Genomic DNA, 27,189 nt, shown 5'->3' on the forward strand with positions numbered 1-27,189 from the left:
GGGACTGGATCCCGGGTCTCCAGGATCAGACCCTGGGCTGAAAGTGGCACTAAACCGCTGAGCCACCCGGGCTGCGCAATTCCTACAATTTTTATATTGCATGCACATTGTCCTGATACTTGTTCAGTACCAATATTTATTGGCATTATTGAGGCATGCAGTTAAAATTGCTGAGATTTCAGCCCAAAAGCCACATTTTCAGAAAAGCACTTGGTGTTCTCTTCAGAGCACCCAGTTAAAGAGTCAGTGAAATGATGCAAAAGAAAGGGGAACCATAAAAGCACAAAGTTTGAAGTTAAATCCTGATTTTATTTGTGTTTTATCTGCCCTGAATATGACCCACAGATACAGCTCTGAGCTAGAAATGCATGTAGGATTCATTTAAAGATGGAAACACATGTCACTTTTACCAGTCTTTACTCTGGTGGCTGGAGACCATATCTTCTCCCATCTTTTTTCTTTCCTTACCATACTGCTCTCCTCAGAGTAGATGATGCTTTTTGCTAAGCAGCATATTTTCACTTCATGTTTAATATTTAGGAACATTTCCTGGAATTCTCTTTTTTTTTTTTTTTAAAGATTTTATTTATTCATAGAGAGAGGCAGAGACACAGGGAGGGGGAGAAGCAAGCTCCATGCAGGGAGCCCGATGTGGGACTTGATCCCAGGTCTCCAGGATCACACCCCAGGCTTCAGGTGGCGCCAAACCACTGTGCCACCAGGGCTGCCCCTTGTTTTGTTTTTTTAAAGGTTTTATTTATTCATGAGAAATAGAGAAAGGGGCAGAGACACAGGCAGAGGGAGAAGCAGGCTCCATGCAGGGAGCCTGAAGTGGGACTTGATCCCTGGTCTCCAGGATGAGCTCCTGATGAGCCACTCAGGCTACTCATTATCTTATGTTGCAACAGAATTTGTCTGATAATAGATAGGTTATCAACCCGTAAGTGGTAACAAACCTGAAAACCTTTTTCTATAACCTTATTAATGGTTAACTTTTTCTTTTGAAATCCTTTTTCCTTTTACTTCTGTGAAATCATACTGATTTTCTCTACCTCTTATGGTAGTAGAGTCCTGTCATACATATAATTAACATGACAATGTAGCTATACTAACAAAATAGCAAGAAAAATGCAGTTTTTTTTTTTAAAGGAAGTTTTTTTTTTATTTTTTATTTTTTTTAATTTTTTTTATAATAGTCACAGAGAGAGAGAGAGAGAGAGAGAGGCAGAGACACAGGCAGAGGGAGAAACAGGCTCCATGCACCAGGAGCCCGACGTGGGATTCGATCCCGGGTCTCCAGGATCGTGCCCTGGGCCAAAGGCAGGCGCCAAACCGCTGCGCCACCCAGGGATCCCGAAAAATGCACTTTTAAAGTATGAGTTATTTATAACTTGCTATCTACAATCTTCCCCCACCTGCCTTTTTTTTTTTTTTTTTTTTTTTTTTTTTTTAATTCTCCTTAAGCTCATTACCCACTGTGGGGCTTGAACTCGTAACCCTGAGATCAGGAGTCCCTTGCTTTACTGACTGAGCCAGCGGGATGCTCCTCTCCTATTTTTTTAAACCCATTTTTGTCATACATTACTCTCAACCACCTTACTTGAATTACTTTACCTGTCAATGTCACCAGTGCACCTCCATATTGTAAATTTTAGTAGTCCATTCATAGTCCTTAACTTACTTGTTAGTCTTCCACTCGTATTTGACACTGTCAAGGACCCCTACTTGCTTTGGTCACTTTCTTCGCTTGTCTTCTAGGTCAGCACATCTTCCTAATTTTCTTCCAATGTCACTATCCATTTTTTCTCAGTCTCCTAAGGGTTGCCAATCTCTCATCTCTGGATAACGTTACAGTACCCCAGGATTAGACCTTAGGCCTCTTTTTTTCATTTTTTTTTTAAGGCTTTGTTTTGTTTTGCTTTTTTGTAATCTGTATACCCGATGTGGGGCTCAGACTCATGATGCCAAGATCAAGAATCTCATGCTCTTCTAACTGAGCTAGCCAGGTGCCTCTCTTGTCTTTTCTGTCTACATTTCACTTGGTAATTCTTTTCACTGTCAAAGCTATACTAATTTACAGTCTATAAATTTAGCCCATACTTCCTTCCTAACTGCTCATTCCCATAGATGCTTATTTGGTGTCACTACTTGTGTTTCTAACTTGACATATTCAAAACTGAATTCTTGACCTCTTCCCCAAGACACTGTGTGTCTTCCATATCTTCTCCATCTCGGTTAATGGCAATATCATCTTTCTAGTTGCTGAAGCCAAAAACATTGGTTTTGTGCTGGTCTCTTCTATTTATCCCACCCCTCCATCTAATCTGTAAGTAATTAGTTTGGCTTTGGCATTAAGATATACCGATAAACAGACCTCTTGTCATTACCTCCACTATTACTGCTTTCTTCCACCGTCTCTCGCTCGTATTATAGCAATAATTTCCTAACTGTTCCTCTCATGCTTCCCACCCTTCAGTGTGTTCTTTCAACATAGCAATGAGAGTGGGACTTTTAAAAATGTAAGTGAGATCATTCAAACCTTCCAGTGGCTTTCCAGCCCTCTCATAGTTAAAGCCAGAGTCTCTAAAAACAGTTGTTCCCTTTGCCTGGATGGTTTTCCCCATAACCCAGTCTGCTCACTCCTTCACTGCCCTCAGGTTTTTACTGTAATTTCATCGTTAGAGTGCCTTGATGTCTTCCTGTTTTTTAATCATTTTATTTTGGAAACTTTCAAGCATACTCATAAATGTAGAGAGAACATAGCCATCATACTAACATTATTTGCAACAAAAGTAGTAAGTCCTTAACATCCAATATGCAGGCCATGTTCATATGTCCCCATTTGTCTCCAAAATGACTTTTTTTTTTCCAGAATAACTTTTTATAGTTAGTTTGTTTTAGTCAGTGTCCAAACATGGCCCATACACTGCATTTGTTTGATGGAACCACCTAAATTACATCTGCAACCTTTCCCTCTCCCTGCATTCAGAATTCTACCTCTCTGCCTTATTTCTCTCCATACCACTCATCACATTCTAACATACACTCTATCCACCTGGTCTTTTAAAATTACCTATCTACCCCATTAAAATGTCAGAATCCTGAAAGCCAGAATTGTTTATCTTCATTTCTATTTCCTCTAAGCCAAACACATGGGTAGATGCTCAATAAATATTAGTTGAATGAGTGAATGAATGAATATGGGCATTTCCCCTGGCCATTCCATAAAAAGCATGTGTCCTGGAGCATGTGAAATGAGACGTGAATCTCTTATATACTGGAGGCTTGAGAGCATTGTGGTTAAGAGCACAGACTTTGGAACCAGACCACTTAGGTTTAAATCCTGATTCTGTCATTTGCTAGCTTTGTATCACTAAATAATCTCTTTGTGTCTCAGTTTCCTCATTGATAAGCAGTGTATCAATAAGATTGTTAGGAGACTTATCTCTTAGTACAAGTTAAGCACTTAGAACAGTGCCTGGCACATAGTAAGTGTTCAACTAATGTTAATATTATTATCAGTCTCAGATTCACCATCATTCTCATGGTATGAGCATTACACTGTGCTAAATATGATTCTAATGTTTAAAGAGTATTTTTTAGGGGACCTGTGGCTCAGTCAGACAAGTATCCCAGTTCTTGATTTTGGCTCAGGTAACGATATCAGGCTGGTGAGATCAAGCCCCATGTTGAGCGTGGAGCCTGCTTAAGATTCTCTCCCTCTCTTTTGTCTCTCCTCCACCCATTCTTTCTTAAAAAATAAATAAATAAATAAAAAGATTATTTTTTATATAACATTCAAGTCACCTCCTTAATCTGGTGACAATGATTTTTTTGCAACCCTAAATTAAAAACCAGGCATGTTGGGTTTACAAAGAAACTTTGGGTTCACTCTAAGAAGGTACCTTTAGAAACTTTTTTATTTTAATTTTAAGATTTTATTTATTCATGAGAGACAGAGAGAGAGAGGCAGAGACATACACAGAGGGAGAGAGAGGCTCCCTCTGGGAAGCCTGATGAGAGACTGGATCCAGGAGAATGACTTGCTCAGACAGATGCTCAATCACTGAGCTACCCAGGTGCCCCACCTTTAGAAACATTCAAGGGTAATTTTATCTCATGGCATTAGGAATCATTGTGTCTGGTATAACTCCATCATACTCTCTTTGTGATTTCTTCTTTCTGTCTCCACCAAAATAAGAGCATAGCCCAAGATCCCATTGTATATTCTATACTTTTCTTTTTAACCTCTTCGGTGACCCTTAGATTCTTAACATTTTCAACTCAAAGTAATTTCAATTTCATTGAGTCTTTTGGTTTGTTTTTGTTTTTAAAGATTTTATTTATTCATGAGAGACACAAAGAGAGAGAGGCAGAGACACAAGCAGGCTCCATGCAGGGAGCCGGATGTGGGACCCGATCCTGGGTCTCCAGGATCAGGCCCTGGGCCAAGAGTGGCGCCAACCTACTGAGCCACCCAGGCTGCCCTTCATGAGTCTTTTGATCTTAATTCCATTTATGCATTTCTCACAGACTGATCTTTCTTATTTAGCTGCTTGCAATTCAGAATCCTTGCTACTATTAGTTGCAGTTTTGTTTTCCATCCCTTACCTTTTATTCTCTGTGCATGGCTTTCATTTCTATATTGCTTAGTGGAGAGTGATTTTTCTCCACAGTTGAAAAATATGACCATCAGTACTCCCCCATTATTTCCTGCTTCTAATTAAACTTGACGTAATTATCTAATTAAAAACAAAACTCGTTATAATAAGTCTCTTGAATTTGTATAGGACTTTTTAAAACACTTGTTTTTTTATTTTTATTTTTATTTATTTATTCATGAGAGACACAGAGAGAGATGCAGAGACACAGCGGAGGGAGAAGCAGCCACCCCCCACCCCCCGCCCCGCCAAAGGAGCCTGATGCGGACTTGATTCCAGGATCATGCCCTGAGCCAAAGCAGAGCCCTGAGCCAAAGGCAGACGCTCAACCGCTGAGCTGCCCAGGCGTCCCTAAAACGCTTTTGTATACACTATTTTCCATAATTAAGAGAGACTTAATATTTTTTCCTGCCTCAATTTTGCTTACCCAGGGTTACCTGACTGTTCACTGGTAAAGCCAGAACTTTATTTTGTTTTTCAGTTTCATATCTCTTGCTTTTTCCCACTGTTCCAGGTTGTCTTATATTGGAAAGTGCAGGCATAGCTTAGTAAGAATGTATGAGTCTGGAATCAGATTGCCCAAGTTTTAACTGGTTCTTTCACTGCCTAGCTGTGTGACTTTGGAGAAATGACTTTTCTGCGTCACTCAGCTTTTTCCCAACAGTAAAGTATGAACAATAATAGTACCTATTTCTTGGGTCTGTCTGTTGTATTATCTGTTTTTTTCCATGCATATAAAGGATTTCAAATAGTACTTGGCACGGTGGTAGATGCTAATGGTGTGGTATAGACTATAGAATTTTTCAGAACAGGGATCTGTGCCTGAGACTTAGCAGTAAGTTAGAGATGGAGTTTGATTAGATCTAGAAGAATGTAGAATTTAGATGGATGGTAGAGTGGGGAAGGCATTCTTAAAGGAGTTTCATGAGAAAATTTCAGAAGCAAGAGTTGATATTCCTTTTGGGAACTAAAAGGAGCCTGGGTCTAACTGCATTCATGGAAGGCTTTTTTTTTTTTTTTTTTTTTTTTTTTAATTTATGATAGTCACAGAGAGAGAGAGAGAGGCAGAGACACAGGCGGAGGGAGAAGCAGGCTCCATGCACCGGGAGCCTGATGTGGGATTCGATCCCGGGTCTCCAGGATCCCGCCCTGGGCCAAAGGCAGGCGCGAAACCGCTGCGCCACCCAGGGATCCCCCTCATGGAAGGCTTTGAAGTGGGTTGAGGCATTAGGACCTGACACTTGATCTTTTGAGTAACACCTAAAGTTGACCTTTGTAGATGTATTGACCTAATGGTGGTATGCATTACGAAAACAGAAAGCAGCACAGTGCAGAGAAGGGGCAGCGTGGTGCCTTGTACTAAAGTTATAACAGTGATGAAAGAATGGGCCAATCTGAGAAATTTTGAAGCAGTTGGTAAATATGGTTTTACTGAAAGATAGAGGATGATAGAACTCTGATTTCAAAAAGCCCAGGACAAAAGGGTATGCTAGCATAAAGATTGCTGAGAAAACAGAAATGTTAAAGAAGGGAACCGATTTAACTGATTACTCATTCTGGGAGCATCTGAACCTCAGTTAAGAAGTTCTCTTCACCTGGGGTGTCATTGTTTTACTGAAGCTGCATAATCTCCCATTGGAAACCAGTTTTTTTTTTTTTTTTAAGATTTTATTTATTCACAAGAGACAGAAAAAGACAGACATAGACTGAGGGAGAAGCAGGCTCCCTGCAGGGAGCCAGATGTGGGACTCAGCCCTGGGGCCAGGATCTCACCCTGAGCCAAAGGCAGATGCTCGACTGCTCGATTGCTGAGCCACCTAGGCATCCCTGGAAACCAGTTTTTTTGTTTTTGTTTTTTGTTTTTTGTTTTTTTTGTAAAGATTTTTATTTATTTATTCATGAGAGAGACACAGAGGGAGAGAGGCAGAGACACAGGCAGAGGGAGAAGTAGGCTCCATACAGGGAGCCCGACGTGGGACCCAGGTCTCCAGGATCACACCCTGGGCTGAAGCTAGCACCAAACCGCTGAGCCACCCAGGCTACCCAGGAAACCAGTTTTTAAGTCTTCTGTCTTACAGAGCAACTAATAGAAAAAGTGTTTGGCAGTTAAATCACTCCCTCAACAGTGTTCCCAAAACTCTATGCATGTACTTCAACCTTGAACTTTACCATGCTTTATGATAATTATTGTGTATTCATCATCTCTTAAATTCCTAGAGTTTAGTGACCAGGTCTCTGTATTTATTCCTGTAAAACTATAAAAAATACTCAGTAAATGTTTATGGGATGAAGGACTGTGTCTCTATGTGTTTTGGGCATGGCATAAATCATACTCATCCTGAAGGGAATAGCACTGGCTTAGAAATATTTTCATTGTGATATTTTTTTTAATTGGAAGTTTCTTCATTTGGATTGTCAGGGATGTACAAGATTTGTTAAGATAGTTCCCACTCTTTAGCATCCTGTTGGAACATGGGATTCCCTCTGTTCTTCCCTAAGCATATAGATGATGTCATTAATTCTAGTGTGGGGAAACCTGGGTGGCTCAGCGGTTGAGCGTCTGCCTTTGACTGAGGGCGGTGAGATCCTGTCCCACATCGGGCTCCTGCAGAGAGCCTGCTTCTCCCTCTGCCTATGTCCCTGCCTCTCTCTTTCTCTCTGTTTCTCATGAATAAATAAATAAAATCTTTTTTTTTTTAAATCTTAAAAAAACAGCTCTAGTGTCAGCTCAGCCTGTAATAACCTCAGTGGTTAGATACAAATTGAAAATTTCTCCTCCATAGAAAAATATCAAACCTCAGTGAAGCATCTATGATAGTTTGGCCTTTAACTGTTCTGCCCCTCAGTGGGCTGTTCCAATTACCTTTTTTCTGCCTACGAAGCAACTAACCAACTAACTCATGCTGTTCTGCTGATTGGGTGCTATTCTAGCAACTCTTGAGAGTTATGACAGAACAAACCTCCAGACTTTCAGATTATGATTCACCCTTTCTTCAGATGGCCTATTGTTGGCCTGAATGTACAGCTTTCCATTTGATTGTCGTGTTCCAAGCTATAGTTCCCTTTAAGCCCTGGGTCAACTTTAATGATTTGTCCCTGCACCCACCTCTCGGTTTACTGCTCCTTGACAGGACAGTCTTGGACTTGTTTTTATGTACGTTTGTTTGCTTGTTTTAAAGATTTTATTTATTTATTTATTTATTTATTTATTTATTTATTTATTTATTTATTCACTTGTTTTAGGGATGCCAATACTTTATTTTATTGTCCATTTTAATAAAGTACTACATGTAATAAAAATCAGAACTTTAGTTCAGGAAATAACCCTGGACTTTTTTCTTTAAATCTCTCCTCATTGATATATTTATTGCTATTCTTTTGTTTTCTCTGCAGGCCTCAGCTGTTGAAGAATGCTCTGCAGAGAGCAGTAGAGAGAGGCCAGTTAGAACAAATAACTGGCAAAGGTGCTTCTGGGACATTCCAGGTTAGAGGCTGAAAAGGATTATAGAGAAGTGGTTCTCAGAAGTTTTGGTTGCAGGACCTCTTTTATACTCTAAAAATTTTTTGAGGACCCCAAGAGGTTTTTTTTTTTTTTTTTTTTTTAATTGTGTTATACCTATCAATATTTACCATAATAGAAATTAAAACTGAGGGAAATTTTAAATATTCATTTATTTAAAACTTTTTCACATTAGCATAAGTAACTTTTTTTGTGAAAAATAACTATTTTCCAAAACAAAATTGAATCAGAAGAGGGGTACTGTTTATTAAAATGTTACTAGTCTTTGATGTCTTGCTTAAGAGAAGACAGCTGGTATCTGTTGAACACATTTTGGGTTACATCTATGAAGAAAATGTACCACACACAAAATTATAGTTAGACAAGTGTGGAATATTTTAAGATAATTTTCAAATAGTTGTGAATATTATCCTTTAATACTATACAAAAACTCAACAGATGATCATTTAAAAAGAAAAGATTTTATTTATTAGAGACAGCTGTTAAGTGTGGAAGGGGTGGAAGGAGAGGAACAGGCAGACCTAGGAGAGTTCAGAACCTGACCCAAGGCTGTCTTACCACCCTGAGATCATGACTTAAGCTGAAATCAAGAGTCAGAACAAATGATAATTTTTTAAGTAGCTTTATTGAAGTATTGTTTATATACCATAAAATACATTCTTTTTAAGTTACAGTTTATAATTCAGTGATTCTTAGTAAACTTGCAGAATTGTATAACCATCACCACAATCTAGTTTTAGAACATTTTCATCATCCAGAAAGATCTCTTGTGCCCGTTTGTAGTCTCCCCATTCTCATCCTTAGCCAACCTACTAATTGACTTTCTCTTTCTATAGATTTGCCTTTTCTACACATTTCATATAGGTAGAGTCATACAACATGTGTGGTCTTTTGTGTCTGGCTTCTTTCACTTAGCATACTCTTGTTTGAGCCTTGTCTGTTGCCGCATGAATCAGTGCTTTCATTCCTTTGTACTGTCGCATAGTATTACATTATGTGAATCTAACATTTATTTATTCACAAGTTGATGAAAATTGGGCTTATTTCTACTTTACTCTTAGGAATAATGTTGCCTATGAACATTTACATCCAATCTTTGTGCAGATACGTATTTTTTATTTCTCATGCATATATAAGTGTGGTCTTGCTGGACTGTAGGGTAAAGTTATGTTGTAAGAAACTACCAGACTGGCTGCATCATTTTACACTCCTAGCAACAAAGTGTAAGGGTTCTAGTTCCTCTATGTCTTTGCAAACACTTGTTACTGTCTTTTCAAAATTCTATCCATACTGGTGGATATAGAGTGCTATTTCATTGTGGTTTGGGTTAACATTTCCCTAATGATTGCTGATGTTGACCATCTTTTCATGTGTTTAGTGAACATTTGTTTATTCTTTTCTGGTAAAATGTCTATTTAACTCCTTTTCCTGTTTTTAAAGTTGGATTATTTGTCTCATTATTGAGATATAAAAGTTATGTAACTAGATAAAAGTTCTTCACAAGATAAATGATTTGCAAATATGTTCTCCTAATCTGTGGCTTATACTTTCACTTTCTTAATGGTATCTTTTGAAAAAGTGTAAAAGTATTTAATTTTAATGAAGTCATTTTTTTTAAAAGATTTTATTTATTTATTCATGAGAGACACACAGAGAGAGAGAGAGAGAGAGGAGTAGAGACACAGGCAGAGGGAGAAGCAGGCTCCATGCAGGGATTCCGATGTGGGACTCCTTTCCGGTTCTCCCGGGATCACCCCCTGAGGCCAAAGGCAGACGCCCAACCGCTGAATCACCCAGGCATCCCCAGTTTATCATTTCTTAAAAATTGCTCCTGCTTTTGGTGTTATAGTTAATAAATCAAAGCCTAACTTATGACCACAAGATTTTTAGGGTTTTTTAAAAGTTTTTTTTTTTTTTATAGTTTAGCTTTTACATTGAGGTCTATCCATTTTGAGTTTTGTTTGTGGTATGAGGTAAGGATATAAATTCATGTTCTTGCATGTGGATACCAAATTGTCCCAACATTATTGAAAAGACTGTCCTTTCCCTGCTGAATTGCCTTGGTATCTTTATTTAAAAAGAAAAAAAAAAATTGACCATAAGTATTAAGGGCTTATTGCTGGACTCTTGATTTTGTTCCATTGATCTATATGTGAATTTTTTTTTTTTAATATTTTATTTATTCATGAGAGACACACACAGGGGGCCGGGGGGGGGGGGGGGTCAGAGACATAGGCAGAGGGAGAAGCAGGCTTCCCGCAAGGAGCCTGATACGGGATTTGATCCTAGATCCCAGGATCACACCCTGAGCTGAAGGCAGACACTCAACTGCTGAACTACTCAGGCATCCCTCTATATGTGAATTCTTAGGTCAAAATCACACTGTTTTGATGACTAACTTTGAAAACTTTGCAGTAAATTTTCAAACTGGGAAGTGTTAAAATGCAATTTAAAAAAAAACTGTTTTGATTATTCTGGGTCTTGGGCATTTCCCATATGAATTTTAGGATCCATTTGTCAGTTTTCACAAAAAAGCCAACTAGGATTTTGGTAGAGATTGCATTGAACCTATGTATCAATTTTGGAAGAATCATTTTTTATAATGCTGAGTTTTCTAGTTCATAAATACTGACTGTTTATTTAGATCTTTAACTTCTCTCAGCAGCATTTGTAGTTTTCAGGATAAAGGTCTTACATTTCTTTCGTTAAGTTTATCCCTAAGTATTTTATTCTTTTTTCATGTTATTGTGAATGGAAATCGTTTCATTTTTTAGATATTCCTAGCCTATAGAAATACAACTGATTTGTCTACTGATTTTATATTGATTCAGTTTTGCTGAACTCATTTACTAGTTCTAGGAGGTTTTTGTAGGCTTCTTAGGATTTTTTTTTTTTTTTTTTTTTCTTCTTAGGATTTTTAGTGGCTTCTCTAGGATTTTCTGTATACAGTGTCATATCGTTTGCATATAAAGACCATTTTACTTCTACCTTTCCAACCTGGATGGATGTTTTGTTTTGCTTTTTTCTTGCCTAATTGTATTGGTTAGAACCTCTAGTACACTGATGAGAGCAGACATCCTCATCTTGTTCCCCATCTTAAAGGGAAAACATCAAGTCAGCTGTAGGTTTTTCATAGATGCCTCTTATCAGGTGGAGAAAGTATTTTCCTTTATTACTTGTTTGTTGGGAGTTTTTATTATGAACAGCTATTGGTTTTGTCGGATGATTTTTCTGTCTCTTGAGATGATCCTGTGGTTTTTGTCCTTTATTCTGTTAATATGGTATATACATTAATTGATTTTGTGGTAATTCTTTAAAGATTAGTTGTCATGTGGAACCTAAGACCATATCAGTGAACTTTTTGTACTCATGCCTTAAAATTTTTGGTCTTAAACTTTGAGTGGATCTTTTAACCATGCATAATTTCATAACATGGTCATTTGGAAAATAGTGGTTCACTGAATTATGCAGATTATTAAAATACCACATTTCATCAAACAATAACAAAAGTAACATTAATATCACCCACTTGCCTCATCAGAGCAGTGTTTAAGTACTAGGAAATTACCAAGCTCACCATGGTGTAAATACAAATGTTCTATGATTTACATTTTTTCTTGAAAATTTGAATTTTATACTTGGCAACAAATACAGTTAGTTTTCCTTGAAGGGAGAGGCTTATTTAATACATTTCCAAGAAAATGTCTACCAGATGCCCAAGTCTGAGTAACTATAGTTTATCTATTAGTTGTTCCTTCAAGGAAAAGGGGATGTTCATGAATAATGTAGCTTGGTTCTGCTCACAACTCAATCACTCAGGTGCTTTTCCTTGAGACCCACCATCATACCTTTATATCAGCTGGCATGCTTTATGTGTTCTTCCCATCTCATCCCATAAAATATCAAAAAAGAAATCCACTGGCATTGAGATTTAATGAAATAATTTTGACTACTTCATCAAGGACATTCCTAAGGAAAATGGACTTTTTTCTTTTTAATCACAAGTGGATAGCAATAGAGAATACAGTAACTGCTGGTACATTTTTGTGTCTCCTCCTTGATTTACACTAAGGTGGCAGCAGTTTTACCCACCATTGCTTTTCTCCCGTTAGTGCAAATGTTACCACAGTGAGAAAGGCACATCACATCTTAATATTATTATGAAAATAGTTTTGACCTTGCAGATCCTCTGAAAGAGTCTCAGGAACTCCAGAGGGTTTACGGATCACTCTGAGAATCTCTAGACTATACCTGAGTTTGTCCTTTTACCCTTTTGTTTATCGGTTCTGATCTTTCTTCCCCATCCTTTTATCCTTGGAATATGCTATGTAATTTTCTGTTGTATGATACCCTGCATATTTATCAAGCTTTTTTGTTGTTGTTTTCCTTACAAGATTAAAAAAGTTATTATTTTTGTAACTATACGTTTTTCAGATTGAGACAAAGGGAAGTATTCTCAAAAGTGTCTTTATTTTGGGGGGGCATAACAAGTTAACTTGCTGATTGGAGTAGAGCTGTCACTCTGTGTGAGTTAGTGTAGCTGTTGCTGTTTTAGGTTGGATAGAGGGGTAATTGGAAAGAGGAAATATCCTTAGGAGGGTTGGGACTCCTCAGTTTGATTGAATACCTGATGAGTGGGAAGAGAAAGTCCCTAACCTGACAATTTATTGTAAAACATATCTGTGCTAATGCAGGAACTCCGACCCACCTGGTGCAGAGGAGTCTTGTCTTGACCTGCTTTGGGAGAGTGTTGTCTTGATGCTTTTCTCTTCCTCCTTGGAAAACAGCTGAAGAAATCAGGGGAGAAACCCCTGCTTGGTGGAAGCCTGATGGAATATGCAATCTTGTCTGCCATTGCTGCCATGAATGAGCCGAAGACCTGCTCCACCACTGCTCTGAAGAAGTATGTCCTGGAGAACCACCCAGGGACCAATTCTAACTATCAAAGTAAGACTCAGAGCTGTGTGCATTAACTGGGATCAGAGGAATTATCTTGTGAAAGATTTTAGAGCTCATGCTATTAATGACAAGGCATTAACTACTGACTGTGAAAACCAAGAGGGGACAACAACTTGACAAATTTCTTATATATAGAAAGAAAAACAAATGATCAAGGTTCATCCTTAATTTACAATGTCTACTGAAGAGCAGGATTTGGTTGTACTTTGCTGTAAAGGTTTTTCTCCTATATGTTTTTACTGTAATTTAGATAAATCTTTTTTGGTTTAGAGCACTCTCAGATATAATAGCTTTTTGCCTTTCTGAATGTTTACCAAAACATCTAATTTCACCTTGAAACTGAGCTGGTGTTTTAAAACACGGCTTGTGTTATTTCTCATTGCTTTAAGCCCTAAAACAGAAAATACTTTTATTTAGTAAAGTGTATTTACCCTATAAGGTGGTGATTTGAGATGAAAAACCTCATCCTAACAGCTCTATCACATGCGGATTAGTGAGGCTGGCTATTTTCTCAGTGGACTACTAGAATAGAGTGGTGTAGGGTAAGGAATGTGGAAAATAAGTAACAAAATGCAAACTGGACTGTATAACTTTAATTTGAAAGTCTTACTATTGACTTTTAGCATACATGCAGTATGAATTTTTTAATGTTATGAGAGATTGCTTTCTGATAATTTTTTTCATGTTACAAAACAGTTCTATGTGCCTTTTTTTTTTTTTTAATCTGTCCTTCCTTAAGATATGTATTGTGTTCAGTGTGCATATTCACCCTTATAGACCATTTCGTGATTTTCCCTTTTGGTTGAATATTAGAAGAGAAGGTGAAGGTGGTTATTAATATTTCAGTTTCACTGATACCGCAGCTATGTTTTGGACACTGAATCATCGTAAGATGTAGTTTTGATGTGTCTTTGTATGAAAGATGAGAATTGGTGAGGCCTTTAGAAGCCATGGTATTGTTCTGTTACTGTTTGCTGATTCATGAGAAATCGGTTTTGTTGATATTCTGCTAGATGATTTTCCTAGTACAAAGGGGTATTCAGTGGATGTTTCAATGAATGGAGAGGAGAGATTTAGTTTTAGGTTGGCTGTTAATCATTTAGTTGCCACTGTAGGGCTGGTCACCACTCTGGGCTCTTGTTTTCCCTCCTGTGAAATGAGGAACTTAAATGGTCTCTAAAGTCTCTTGCAGTGACAATTTAACTCTTTTCAAATTTATGGATGTTTAATTGTTAAATGAATTATCAATCACTTTGACCACAAAGAATTCCCTTTGCACATGTCAACTAGTATCTGACAGTACAGTAAATTAATGTATAACTGATTGTGGTTGAGGTAATTATCAAATTGAATAAATCACTTTCTTCATTTCTGAATTTTTTGTTCAGTGCATTTGCTGAAGAAAACTCTGCAGAAATGTGAAAAGAATGGGTGGATGGAACAGATATCTGGCAAAGGATTCAGTGGCACCTTCCAGCTCTGTTTTCCCTATTATCCCAGGTAAGCAGCTGGCCCATAATGTGAAGTGTTGATCATTGTAAAATTTAAAATCTGATTTTAGGTTACAGGCTTGGGTTTCATGTACTAACTTACTACTGTTGTTATACTTGAAGATAAAGACTGATTTTAGGTTACAGGCTTGGGTCTCATGGATTAACTTACAACTGTTATTATACTTGAAGATAAAGACTACTTAAGGCAATGTTGCTTTTCTGTTTTGGGTTTTGTTTTTTTCTTTTTAAGTTTTATTTATTTATTTTTGAGAGAGCGCATGGAGCAGGAGGGGAGAGGGAGAGAGAAATCTCAAGCAGACTCCACAATGAGCATGGAACTTGACACAGGCTCTCATGACCCCTGAGATCATGACCAGAGCCAAGAATTAGATGCCTAACTGACTGAGCCACCCAGGCACCCCTAACTAAGGCAGTATCGTTTATAGAGTAAGAGCTTTTCGTGTAGGAATGGGGGATTTTGACTAGAGCTTACTGTCAGCCATCTATTCCTAAAATCAAGCATTGAATTCTGTGAGACCGTTGGCCATTTTTATATTCATTCCTTTTTTATTACGTAAATGATAATGACAAAAAGATTATTAGCGGATTAGATATGTTTTAATTGTCCGTCATTCAAGGAGGGAAAGCATTGGCTGTTTCCAAGAATCCTAGTCTATCTTCTCCATACTATAGAAACAGGGAGGGCCATTTCCTTGAAAACCTCTTATATCTATAGTTTATTACTGAACTAAAAAATATATTGAGCACCTCCTGTGGGCCAAGCATTATCCTATGTACCCATGCAATGGCCTTCTTATTCTTTGATTTCTGGTAAAGTTCCATGACCTGTACCACTAAAACCCTATTTTAGCAAAAGTATAGTGTAGTTTCTTATATTGTACCTTGTACACAAGCCTAGGTGTTATTTGGTTGCGTGTTATTTGAATTTTTCAAATTCTTAAAGCCAAATACATAAAATGTTAAAATTTAAGGACTTATTAATCAATGGGATCAATATTTCTATCAGTAAGGGGAAAGAAAATTAGAAAATACTTACTGAATTTCTCTAAAACTTAGAAGAGATTCAGCCTTTACATTATTTTGAGGCTTTTTGCCAATATCATGAGGGCAAAAAATGTATACTCCTCTGCAGACTGTTTGCTGCCTTATAGACAATTCACTGCTTTATATTCAGTGGCAAGTACAGTGCTGGACACACATCAAGAGCTTAAATAATTATTTATTAAGTAAATGAGTAAAAATTGGTTTTATTAAATGGCAGGAGGAAGGGAAAGAATTATGGTCTGGGACTTTTATAGATTTGTTACAACTTTGTGTGTTCAAAATAGGTTAAACTGTAACCTGATAGGGCAGCCCAGGTGGCTCAGCTCTTTAGGGTGGCTCAGCTGTTTAGCACCACCTTCTTACCAGGGCGTGATCCTGGAGACCCGAGATCGAGTCCCACAGCATGCATGGAGCCTGTTTCTCCCTCTGCCTGTGTCTCTGCCTCTGTGTCTGTGTGTGTCTCTCTCATGAATAAATAAATAAAATATTTTTTAAAAAAATAGACCTGTAACCTGATACTTGTAACATAGTATTTAGGGAGGGCAGGCAGATGTGGAATGTCCAGGAAAGAGCAGCTAGGTTCACATTTTTCCCCTGTCCTATATGGGACTTCTCTTTTACCTAAGTTTTCTTTTTCTTTTCATAGCCCAGGAGTTCTATTTCCAAAGAAAGAGCTAGATGACTCAAGAGATGAGGATGAAGAGGAGGATGACTCCTCAGAAGAAGACTCTGATGACGAAGAGCCTCCACCTAAGAGGAGGTATGGATGTGTGGGAGGCCTTTCTACCTTAGAGCTAAAAATGGCAGTAATAGTAATCGTGTCTTAACAACTCAGGATCCTTCTCAGAAAGTTCTTTGTGTAACATTTGAACTTGTCTTCTTGAAAATTCAGGGACTTTGAATTTAGGAAGCCCTGTGAATATATAATTTGCCATTTGGTCTGTTTGGCTATCCATAGTTTGTTATTCAAAGAAAAATAATGCCATATTTTCCTAGGAAAAACATGAATTATGTATAGACTTTCATGAATTGGTTGAATTTTTACACAGTTTTAGTAAAGATTCTAATCACATTCCTATCCTTTACATAGGTGACTTTTACCTACACTAGATCTTTTCTGGCAAAGTATCTGGTCATCCTGGCAAAGTGAATCTCTCCAGTACTAAGTCATAGCCTTTGCTCTTTGGTTCTCACAGGTTGCAGAAGAAAACCCCAGCCAAGTCATCGGTAAAGGCTGCATCTGTGAAGCAGAGAGGGTCCAAGCCTGCACCTAAAGTCCCAGCTGCCCAGCGGGGAAAAGCTAGGCCCCTGCCCAAGAAAGCCCCTCCCAAGGCCAAAACTCCTGCCAAGAAAGCAAGACCCTCATCCTCAGTCATCAAGAAACCTAGTGGTGGCTCTTCAAAGAAGCCTGCAGCCAATGTGAGAAAGGAAGTGAAGTTGCCCAGCAAGGGCAAGGCCACCATGAAGAAATCTTTCAAAGCAAAAAAGTAAATTTTATAGGAAAAAAAGGGTATCATGATAAAATTCAGAATCTTATTTTCTAAGGTCAGTGTGCATTTGTTTTAGTTTTGATGCTTTTAAAATTACTTTTTTTTTTCCTCCCCCATGAACACTGTGGGGAGGGAATATAAATAAACCAATTTAGGCATTTGTTAGCTTTAGGTGCTGTTCTTGGTGCCTGCCCCTTCCCTCAGTCATTTTAATTTCTTCGATAACTCCGGTTTTCCTGAACTGTATAATCTACATTTGTCATTTTTTTTCTCCCTCCACCCCAACCATCTTTCTTTTTTTATGGTCAGCTTTGGCTTTTTTTTTTTTTCCTTCCAGCTTTATATAAACAGCTGCAGAGATTTTTATATTTGTAGAAAGCATCAAGAATAGGATGCTGGTCAGGTGCTGGAAGTAAACAAGAGGCAGTATATATAGCACTGACTGAATTGTAAAGCCTTCTGCCTGGAGACTTCAGTTATAGCTATAAAATAATCTTATTTATAAAACCACTCCACTAACCCTTTCTCTCCAACTGTGTAATTACAGAGACATCTTAGCTTTGGGAATAAGCCAAAAAACGTTATAATTTCATTAGGTTCTGAAGACCTGTAACTCCTTTGGGCCACTTTCACATTGGTCAGTTTCCCCGGTATTTTTCACTGGCCCAGGGCATTGCGTTCTCTCAACCGCAAGCACAAATTCCCTCCACCACTTGTTTTTTGAAGGGGAAATACAGGAATATATTGAATTTGTGAATTCTGGTGTCACCTGTGTTACCAAAAACCAAAACATACGAAATCTCCGTGATCAAATGTTTAAATATATTTTTTAATATTTGGAGCATGAGTTGTCATTTCCAGTTTGCCTTTTTTATAAGGAAATGTTGGAGAGTTACATCATTGCTAATGTAGAAATGTTAAGTGGAAAAACACACAATTTCCTAAAATAAACTAAATTCCAGATCATCTGTGGGTTTTTTTTCCCCCTCCTTTCTTTCCATAGCACTTTTGATATCAAGCAAGTGGCTTCCTTTCTGAGATATTTTAAAAGAAAAGAAAAAAAAAAAAGCAAATGAAGCCCAACTACCTAACCCTTTCTCATTTGTATTTGTTTTAGTATTGTGCAGTTGTGTTAAATAGTATTAGCTTTCTACTTGGGAAATACTGATTTCCAGTTATCATTTATCTTCCCTGTGGCACTTGACATTTTAATTGTCTTAAACTTTTTGGTGTATACCTTCTGGCCCCTTTGAGTGCTGCCAGAGGCAAAAGACGTTTTGTTTCATTCATTCCACTTGCATTGTCTCCTGGGATCTCATCTGCAGCCTAGCGTGTGGCTAGGAAATGGACTTGAGAAGATTGGCTTGAAGTAGATCCTTAATCATGTGTGATCCCATCATGAGCTCATTGGAATTTGTGTTGCATGTAAGGCAATCTTTCCTGTTGTAAATCTTCCTTTTTTTATGTACATATATTTTGAAAAATATGAATAAACATGAAATTTTAAAGCTGCTGAACTGTAGCTTATATTTAAAAAATTCTAGTGTATCCTTAGAAGTAGCTAAGGTGCAGTCACTTGAGTCTTTTCTACCCCTTGGAATAGCTGCCATTCATTTTCCTTTTTATTTTCAGTTTTTAAATTTCTTTAAATTAAAAACAAAATTATAGATTTTATTTATGAATAATCTCTACACCCAGTGTGGGGCTTGAATTCACAACCCCGTGAGAGTGCAGCTCTACTGACTGAGCCAGCCAGGGGCCCCCATCTTCCTTTTTAAATACAAGCTCCAGTTTATTTGCTTTTGAATACTTTATATGGATGGTAAATGATGTTTCTAGGTATATTGAACCTGATTGTTTAATGAACAAGAGGTTTTAAAAAATCATTCTGCGTTTTACAATAAGGTCCTTGTTTTCAAGATCATAGATTCCAGTTTTTTATGTTTTTAATGTTAAGATATATCCTTGGATTAGAGAAAAAAAATACAGCACTGCCAAAGGATTGATAAACCCTACAGATCTAATCTTAGAAAGTAATTCTCTTTTCTGTTATGCTGTTTGGCAGGTAATATATTATGGTGTTGGGTACCTGTGCTAAGAATTTGTCTACTCTTCTGAGATCAAAAATTGGAGGATTTTGTGGTTTTCTTTGTTTTACAGTACCACTTTTAAAACGATACCCTGAACAATCACCTGGTAGCTATATTGTACATCAGGTGCTCCAGCATAGTGTAAAATGTTTGGACCAGATCATTTGAGATCCTTTCCAACTCTGACATTGTGTTAATTGTACAAAGTTTAGGTAAGGACAAAATTGTCTTTGCTTCAGAATCATGTAAAGGGAAAAGACAAGATGTTCACTACACTCTTGAGTGAAAATCCCCACCATCAAAGACATGCACCTTACTTATGTTAAGATAAAGGAATGTTTGGTTTTTTTCTCCCTTCCAGGCATTCTAAAGGAGCAGAACACATATATTTTACTTCCATGTTACAGAAAGGAAAACAGCAAACTCAAGAGGTAATCCCAGCAAGTTCCAGCATGGATCAGTGGCTTCAGTACTCTCTGTTAGTGGCTTACTGAGTTTAGTTACAGTGTTTCATGCATTCTTAATCCACCTACAAACTACCTTTGGTAAATGAATCTCAGAAAGTACTGGGAGAGAGATTGTCAGCTGCTTAACCTACAAAATGAGAAAGAAGAGCTACCATTGCAAAATCGTGGAGACCTTTCCTTAGTAATATGATAAAAGTACTCAATACAGATTCTAACCATCCACACAGACTTAATGAAAAGAAGCCTGGTCCCGTATAAATCTTAGAAAACAGATCTATGTTTTAATCTTGTCTGTTGGGTATAATTAACCAGGAAATAACATGAAACGAGCTAGTTAATATACCAGTACCTTTAACATTTTCCCCATCATTCTTAAAAAGTTTGTCAGCCCCATTCTAGGTTTGCTAACCTCTTTTTGTACTTATTGTAAAGAACCTGTGAAATTATTCTTGCGATAACTCTTGCCATCCAGGAGAAAGAGGTGAAGCCAGCCATATTCATGAAATGCTGTATTTAGCCAACTAAGAAAAACTTAAAACTTAGGATTATTGTTGAGATTTCTCATCTTTGATACCTGCAAAATCATGTTAACGATTTTATTTCTCTCTGGGGTAAGCAAAAATTCTAACTTTGTCTATGGCAAGAAATTCTGTTCTTAATTGGAAAAAAGATCATTTTTAAGCTATTCCCCAGAGGTTCTGATTGACTTTACTTCCCAGCATGCAGAGTTTGCTTTGCATTTTCATGGTAGAACAGATGGCTACTCAGTTCTACAGAGCTGAAGCTAAAGAACCATAACTGTTGAAGCTCTTGGTTTAGGAATTGCTTGACAAAACTGTGCCTAGAAGCCATAAGAGATCACTAACTGATATCCCTCAGCTGCAGTGAATTTACCTTTTTTAAGAAACCAATTTCTAACTTTTTTCCTATATTATTTTCTTTTATTATTTTCCATAAGATTCTTCACTGGTTTTTCTGCTGGAGAAATTTTCTACCTTTGATTATTTAAATTTATTAGCCTAGTTTGAATTGTTCCTAAGCAGTTTTGTCAACAACTGGTATGTCAGAGGCAGCTTCGAAAGGTACCCTCTAAGTCATTTTCCTCAAAAATGGCAATTTTCTCTCTTGATACTGTACATAAATGTGTAATTAACGCTATTTGGTATTAAATCTGTTTAACAAAGAGACCTTTCTTTATGGTGCCTTGAATGTTCGATAAAGTGTAGTTTTAAATTCGACCTGTTACCATAAATAAGAATAATGACAATTATAGCAAACACTAATTTTTTTTTTTTTAATTTATTTATGATAGTCACAGATTGAGAGAGAGAGAGAGGCAGAGACACAGGCAGAGGGAGAAGCAGGCTCCATGCACCGGGAGCCCGACGTGGGATTCGATCCCGGGTCTCCAGGATCGCGCCCTGGGCCAAAGGCAGGCGCCAAACCGCTGCGCCACCCAGGGATCCCAGCAAACACTAATTGAGTTTCTCCTACAAGTCAGGCTCTGTACATACATTATCTCATTAATCCTTGGAACCCTATGAGATGGTGATTGTATATTATCCCGTTACAGAAGGGAAAAACTAAGGTACAAAATGTGGTTCAGAAACTTGCACCAGGTCATAGTAAATGGCAAAGCCAGAATTAAACCCAGTCTCTCTGAATGCAGAGCCATCTCTATCTGTTCTGCTCTGTTGTCTCCCCTTGGTGGTTCTTCAGCCTTCTGAATTCTCTTACCCTACAGCTCAGTGATTCTGTGTTCTGTTCATGGCAAACAAAGGACTTTAGAGAAGATTTGGAAATGAGATGAAACTGTTATATTTGCTTCTAGAGGTTTGCTTAAGGTTTTTTTTTTTTTTTTTTTTTTTTAAGATTTTATTTATTTATTCATGAGAGACACAGAGAGCGAGAGGCAGAGACACAGGCAGAGAGAGAGAGGCAAGGCTCCAGACAGGGAGCCCGATGTGGGACTCAATCCCAGGACTCCAGGATCACGCTCTGGGCGGAAGGCAGACACCCAGCTAATGAGCCACCTAGGCATCTCGCTTAAGAAGTTTGATAAGAACTATTACAATTAGATCTTGGATCACTGGGGAATGTTGCCTAGACTGCCCTAAGTTGTGTTTTGGATACTGTAAGTACAGTACTTGGTCATTTTCAAATCCTAGCCTTGGGATACTTTTCTGGTTTCCTCCCGGTTTACTTAACACAGGCCAGTTCTTTCAGTTTACCCGGTATGGATGCTCGTGAGAGCATTTCCTCCAGGAGCCTCAGCTTCTGTGAGAACTTTGACATTGCTCAGGAAGCGTCTGTCCCACTCTATCAGCCATAAACTTGTACTTGAAGAGGCCTACCAAGAGCAGTGCCAAAAGGGGGACTACTTGACAACTGAATCTTTTGGACCGGGTATCTGCTGAGTAATCATGAGCTGAAATGTTAGTAATCCTTGCTTTTAATACTCATGATTCTGAGAGAAACCTTGTCACCTGGTCTCCCCTGCTGTCTCTGTCTGCTTTGTTTGCCCCCAATACCAATAGATGCTCTTTCCTAAAACCCAGAGAGTTCATTACACAGAGATCAAGGGTCACATGCTCTTCCAACAGAGCCATCCAGGACCCCAGTTTTTTATTGTTTTTTAGCTCCATTGAATACTATTACCAGCTTTTTTAGGTAGTATTTGCTATTACCTGCCTTTCTTTACTTTCCAAAATGTATCCTGAACTCCTCTAATTCTTCTGTCTCTGGCAGCAAGGTCTCTAAGTGTTTCTGGAGAACGGTCCTCTTCAGACCTATACTTTTCAGTTGGGAAGGTACTAGGAACCATGCCTTGTTCCCCGCGCAGACGGCGTACAGGTAGCAAGATAAAGTGCCTATTTCTAGGGCATCGGTTTTTTATTCCACAGTATTGGGAGGGGTGCCACTATGTTAATGGTAACATTGAAACAAATAGAAGGAAGTGCAAAGTCCACAATAGTTAATAGGGTAAATCAAGATTTCTAGAAGTAAAGCAGCAGCAGCGCTTTGGGCTCTACCAGGTGATCTTCAGGGGGAGTGCCCATTCACCCTTCTCTGGAAGAATAAGCACTGCCCTAACTGGGACCCTCCAACAGGTGCCTACAGTCTGTATCCCATTTGGAACTAATGGTGCAGCCTCAGGCAAGTCACTTCACCTTCTGCTTCTCAATAGGAAAAGTGGTAACATTTCTCTGATCCTGTAACCTCTACACTTTGCCAAACCAGAATACATAGGAAGAGGAATCTATCTGGCCACATAGTGTTGTGGTCCTCCACTTTTTGAAGGAATCTTAATCATTGTATTGAGTTGGCTTGGGCTGCCGTAACAAAGTAGCACAGACCAGGTTGCTTAAACAACAGCAGTTTGTCTAGCAGGTCTGTAGTGTTGAAGCCCAAGATGAAAGTGTCAACAGGGCTAACTTTCTGAGAGCCCAGGGAAGATCTGTTCCAGCCCTCTCTTCTGGGCTTATGGATGGATGGCTGTCTTCCTGTGTGTCTTCACCTCGTCTTCCCTCTGTACATGTCTGCGTCTAAATTTCCTCCTATAAGGACCCCTGTGATATTGGGTGAGTGACCCTAATGACCTCATTTTAAGTTACCTCTTTACAGATCTATGCGTAAAGAGGTAAAGTTACCTCTTTACAGACCTCTTTACAGACCTCACATTCTGAGGCAGTAGGGGCTAGTAGTTGAACAATGAGGGATTAAGGGAGAGGATACAGTTCAGCTCAAAACATGTCTCTGTTTTGTTGTTGTTTAAATATTTTATTTGAGAGAGAGAGCATGAGCAGGGGGTAAAGGGAGAGGAAGAAGCATACTCCCCACTGAGCAGGGAGCCCAACATGGGGCTTGATCCAGGACCTCGAGATCATGACCTGAGCCCAAGGCAGACGCTTGAGCAACTGAGCCACCCAAGCACCCTTTGTTGTTTTTTAATTTTTTAAAAAAGATTTTATTTATTCATGAGAGACACAGAGAGCGGGGGTGGGGGGGTGGGCACAGAGACACAGGCAGAGGGAGAAGCAAGCTCCATGCAGGCAGCCTGATGTGGGATTCGATTCCGGGTCTCCAGGATCACGCCCTGGGCTGAAGGCAGGCGCTAAACCTCTGAGCCACCCGGGCTGCCCTTGTTTTTTAATTTGTGTTCTAGGTCACTTACTTTGGGAGAGTGCAATATTGAGGGTACATTGCAGGGACAGCCATTAGGACTCACCTCAGAGAATGGAATAATGGTGCTCAAGGTTGGAAAGTAACTCTCAGCATGGGGAGGTGTTGCCGAGCAAACAGAGGGAAGCTTGTGCGGTGAAAACCAGGTGTGGAGGAGCTGCTGGGCCCGGCCTGCTGCAGGCTAACCGCCTCGGTGATCAGATTTGAAATGACGTGGTGTTACTTCCCACTCACATTCATCAGCTGGCAACTCCAGTTAAGATTCTAGGATTTTAGAGGAAAGGGGAGATTGTGAGAGCAAGCTCACACCTGTAGTTCAGTAAATGTCATTGACTCATCAGGAAATAACCATGACCCAGCCGTGAGCCCCAACATGTCCAGGGCTCATGAACCCAGCACCCTAGATTGCCTTTTTTTGTCATTTTTTGCTCTGCTGAATATAGGTAATTCCTCTGGGCTTCCTGCAGAAGTGAGTCATAAATCCAATGGTTGAAGTTCTACCCTGATGGCTCTGGGAGCTGTGTTGTCATGAATGTAGGATTAGACTCACGGGGCGGATGAGGATGCAGCAGTGGCCCGTTTTATGCTGCTGTCCCGCACGGAACTAGGTTGGCTCGCCCCGGAGATGGCTGACACCCACGAAGTCTGTTTCCTTTGATGCAAACGTCAGCTTTGACATCTAACATACCTTTAGTAAGGCTTTGTGCACAGTAGAAGCATGGAGTTTTTATGCTTTTAGTGGAATTAGATCACCTGGATTTGGAAACCTGGGAGAATGGCTCAGATTAGCAGTTACATCACTTTGATAAATAAAAATGAAGGAATGAACTTCAAATTTATAACTGTATTTTTTTAAAGATTTTATTTATTCATGAGAGACAGAGAGGCAGAGACACACAGGCAGAGGGAGAAGCAGGCCCCACACAGGGAGCCTGACGTGGGACTCGATCCCGGGTCTCCAGGATCACGCCCGGGGCTAAAGGCGGCACTTAACCACTGAGCCACCCTGCATTTTGTTTTGAAACACTATCCCTGAGTAGGGATGAAGAGCAGTAAAAGGGGGATCCTCCAGTCAGGAGCCAATGTAACATATTTCACATATTATCTTTGCAGATCTGTGGTGGTTTGTTGTTAATCTCCGTATCTCTGGGACCTAGCACAGTGTCTGCCACTGAGACTTTGGCCTGTCCCCTTATCCTGAGAAAGGCTTAGAAAGCAGAATTCTCTCTTGCCTATGTCACTATGATTTTAATTCCCTGGTCTTGTTTCATTTTGACCTGAAACAAATTACTGTCCCTATTTTAAAAAGTGTAGGATCCAAATTAATTCTATGCATCAGAAACTTGTTAGAGCCCGTAGTGAATACAACTGTATTGCTTTCTCTGAAGAGTCAGAGGGACTGCGAACCTAGTAACTGGCAAATCTTCTCTATTTAAAATTCACACACCAAGCTCCACACTCAGCACAGAGTGCTTGAGACTCTCCCTCTCCCTCTCCCTCTGTCCCTCTACTTTTCTCTCTCAGATAAACAATATTTCTAAAAAAATTTTTTAAAATAAAAAAATTTTTTTAAGATTTTGAGAGAGGGAAAGAGAGCACAAGGGGGACAGAGGCAGAGGGAGAAGCAGGCTCCCTGCCGAGTAGGGAGCCCGATGTTGGGCTTTATCTCAGGACCTTGTGATCGTGACCTGAGCTAAAGGCAGATGCTTATTAGCTGACAGCCACCAGGCGCCCCTCAAATACATAATCCTAAAAAAAAAAAAAAATCAGGAACGCCTGGGTGGCTTAGTGGTTGAGCATCTGCCTTTGGCTCAGGTAGTGATCCCGAGTTGAGGGATCGAGACCCACAGCAGGCAAGAGGAGCCTACTTCTCCCTGTGCCTATGTCTCTGCCTCTCTCTGTCTCTCATGAATAAAAATCTTCAAAAAAAAAAAATTCACTTGCTTTTAAAAACTAGTTAGAATTAACCCTTTATTTTTTGTGTACCCTGAGCTTCATATATTGGTATTTCCAAAAAAGCAACCAGCAAACCATCTAGATCTTTCTCCTCACTGGACTCAAGGCCATCTCATGGTTTCAGTGAAGAGTTTCCTAGAGCCCTTGATATGGGGAACTCACTTAACACCTGCCATTCAGTCATATACAAAAGAAACAAGGATAAAGGCAAAGTCTAACATCAGCTAGTATTAATTATCGAGTGTCTCACTTACTGTGGGTCAGGTACTGTGCCAAGCACTTTGCCCACATAACTCATCCTGACGTCGCTATGAGTCAGGTGTTAGTGACACTTAACAGATGAGGCATTCCAGATTAAAGTGATTAAGGTGTTCGCCCAAGGTCCTACATCTAGTAAGATTTTGTGCCCAAATTTGGGAGCAAGCCTCTAACCATTACACCCCCTTGCTGCCTCTGGAAGAGCATGCCCATGCTCTGAGACCAAAGGAATGGCCAGCACACAGGTGTGGCTCAGACCAGCCTCCTCCAGAACTCACCTGAGGCTCGAGGCCCCTAGACCCTGTTTCTCTGCCTCGCTCACCCCTGTCGGGGTGCTCCCCCACTGGACCCGAGCGCCCGTGTTATTTACCGAGGAGTGGTGCGTGGGCAATTTCTGGTGTTTCCTCTCTGCGGAACTCACACTTCCATACACCACCAAAGGCTGAGCTGAATCGGGTTTGCAGGGTATTTTTTTTTTTTTTTTCTTTTGGCACCTGCAAGATGCCCGGCCTGATGGGAACAAAAGTGCTTTCCAGTTCAAAGCTGGGTCTGCACACCAGTCTCCCCCACCTAAGCGGATTTGCGAGCAGGCCGAAGGAGAGGGACACGGTCCACGTGCAGTGACCGACGTTCACGCCGAGCTGGGCAGACGCGAGGGACCCTCCTACAGGACGAGGAAGAGGGTGCGTGATACCCACTACCTACTGAGGGCGAGGGGCGGAAGGTGACCCTGGCCCGGTTGTCCCGGAGGTCCCGGAGGCCACGCGGGCTGGGTCCTGAGTGCATTCACTCCCTCGTCGCGACGACAGTCACTGAACGAAGCAGGCTCTGACCTGCGCACTGGGGATGGAGGCCCCTCCTGGTCAGAGCCGCCTGCACTCCGGGAAGAGGACTGGTCTCGTACGTGGTCCCGTAAGCGAGAGTCACGAGGGCTCTGCAGGGGGTGGAGGAGGCACCGGTGGTCTGGGAAGGCTTCCCGGAGGAGGAGCTGCTCGAGGCGCCGCTTGGAGGAGGAGGAGCTAGCCAGGGGGCCAGAGGGGAAGGTCTC

The 27,189-nt window shown here is 39.7% G+C and overlaps 1 protein-coding gene across 50 annotated transcripts in view; it reads left to right on the forward strand.

Moving 5' to 3' along the window:
• HP1BP3 (heterochromatin protein 1 binding protein 3) overlaps positions 1–20,930 on the forward strand; it is a 41,171-nt gene extending 20,241 nt beyond the window's left edge. For 34 of the 50 annotated variants that reach the window (XM_026012082.2, XM_026012089.2, XM_072750970.1 and 31 more), the window contains 5 exons: positions 8,055–8,145; positions 12,969–13,128; positions 14,529–14,640; positions 16,345–16,458; positions 16,895–18,701. In XM_026012082.2, the coding sequence (XP_025867867.1) occupies positions 8,055–8,145; positions 12,969–13,128; positions 14,529–14,640; positions 16,345–16,458; positions 16,895–17,189 (772 nt within the window). In that variant the 3' untranslated portion in view covers positions 17,190–18,701. Of the gene's footprint in view, positions 1–8,054; positions 8,146–12,875; positions 13,129–14,528; positions 14,641–16,344; positions 16,459–16,894; positions 18,702–19,639 lie in introns of those variants that run through there. The other 16 variants (XR_012000147.1, XR_012000153.1, XR_003236996.2 and 13 more) reach the window with 3 other exon arrangements.
• The last annotated feature ends 6,259 nt before the right edge of the window (positions 20,931–27,189 follow it).

The sequence above is a fragment of the Vulpes vulpes genome, chromosome 2 (assembly GCF_048418805.1).
Source record: "Vulpes vulpes isolate BD-2025 chromosome 2, VulVul3, whole genome shotgun sequence".
Classification (NCBI taxonomy): domain Eukaryota; kingdom Metazoa; phylum Chordata; class Mammalia; order Carnivora; family Canidae; genus Vulpes; species Vulpes vulpes.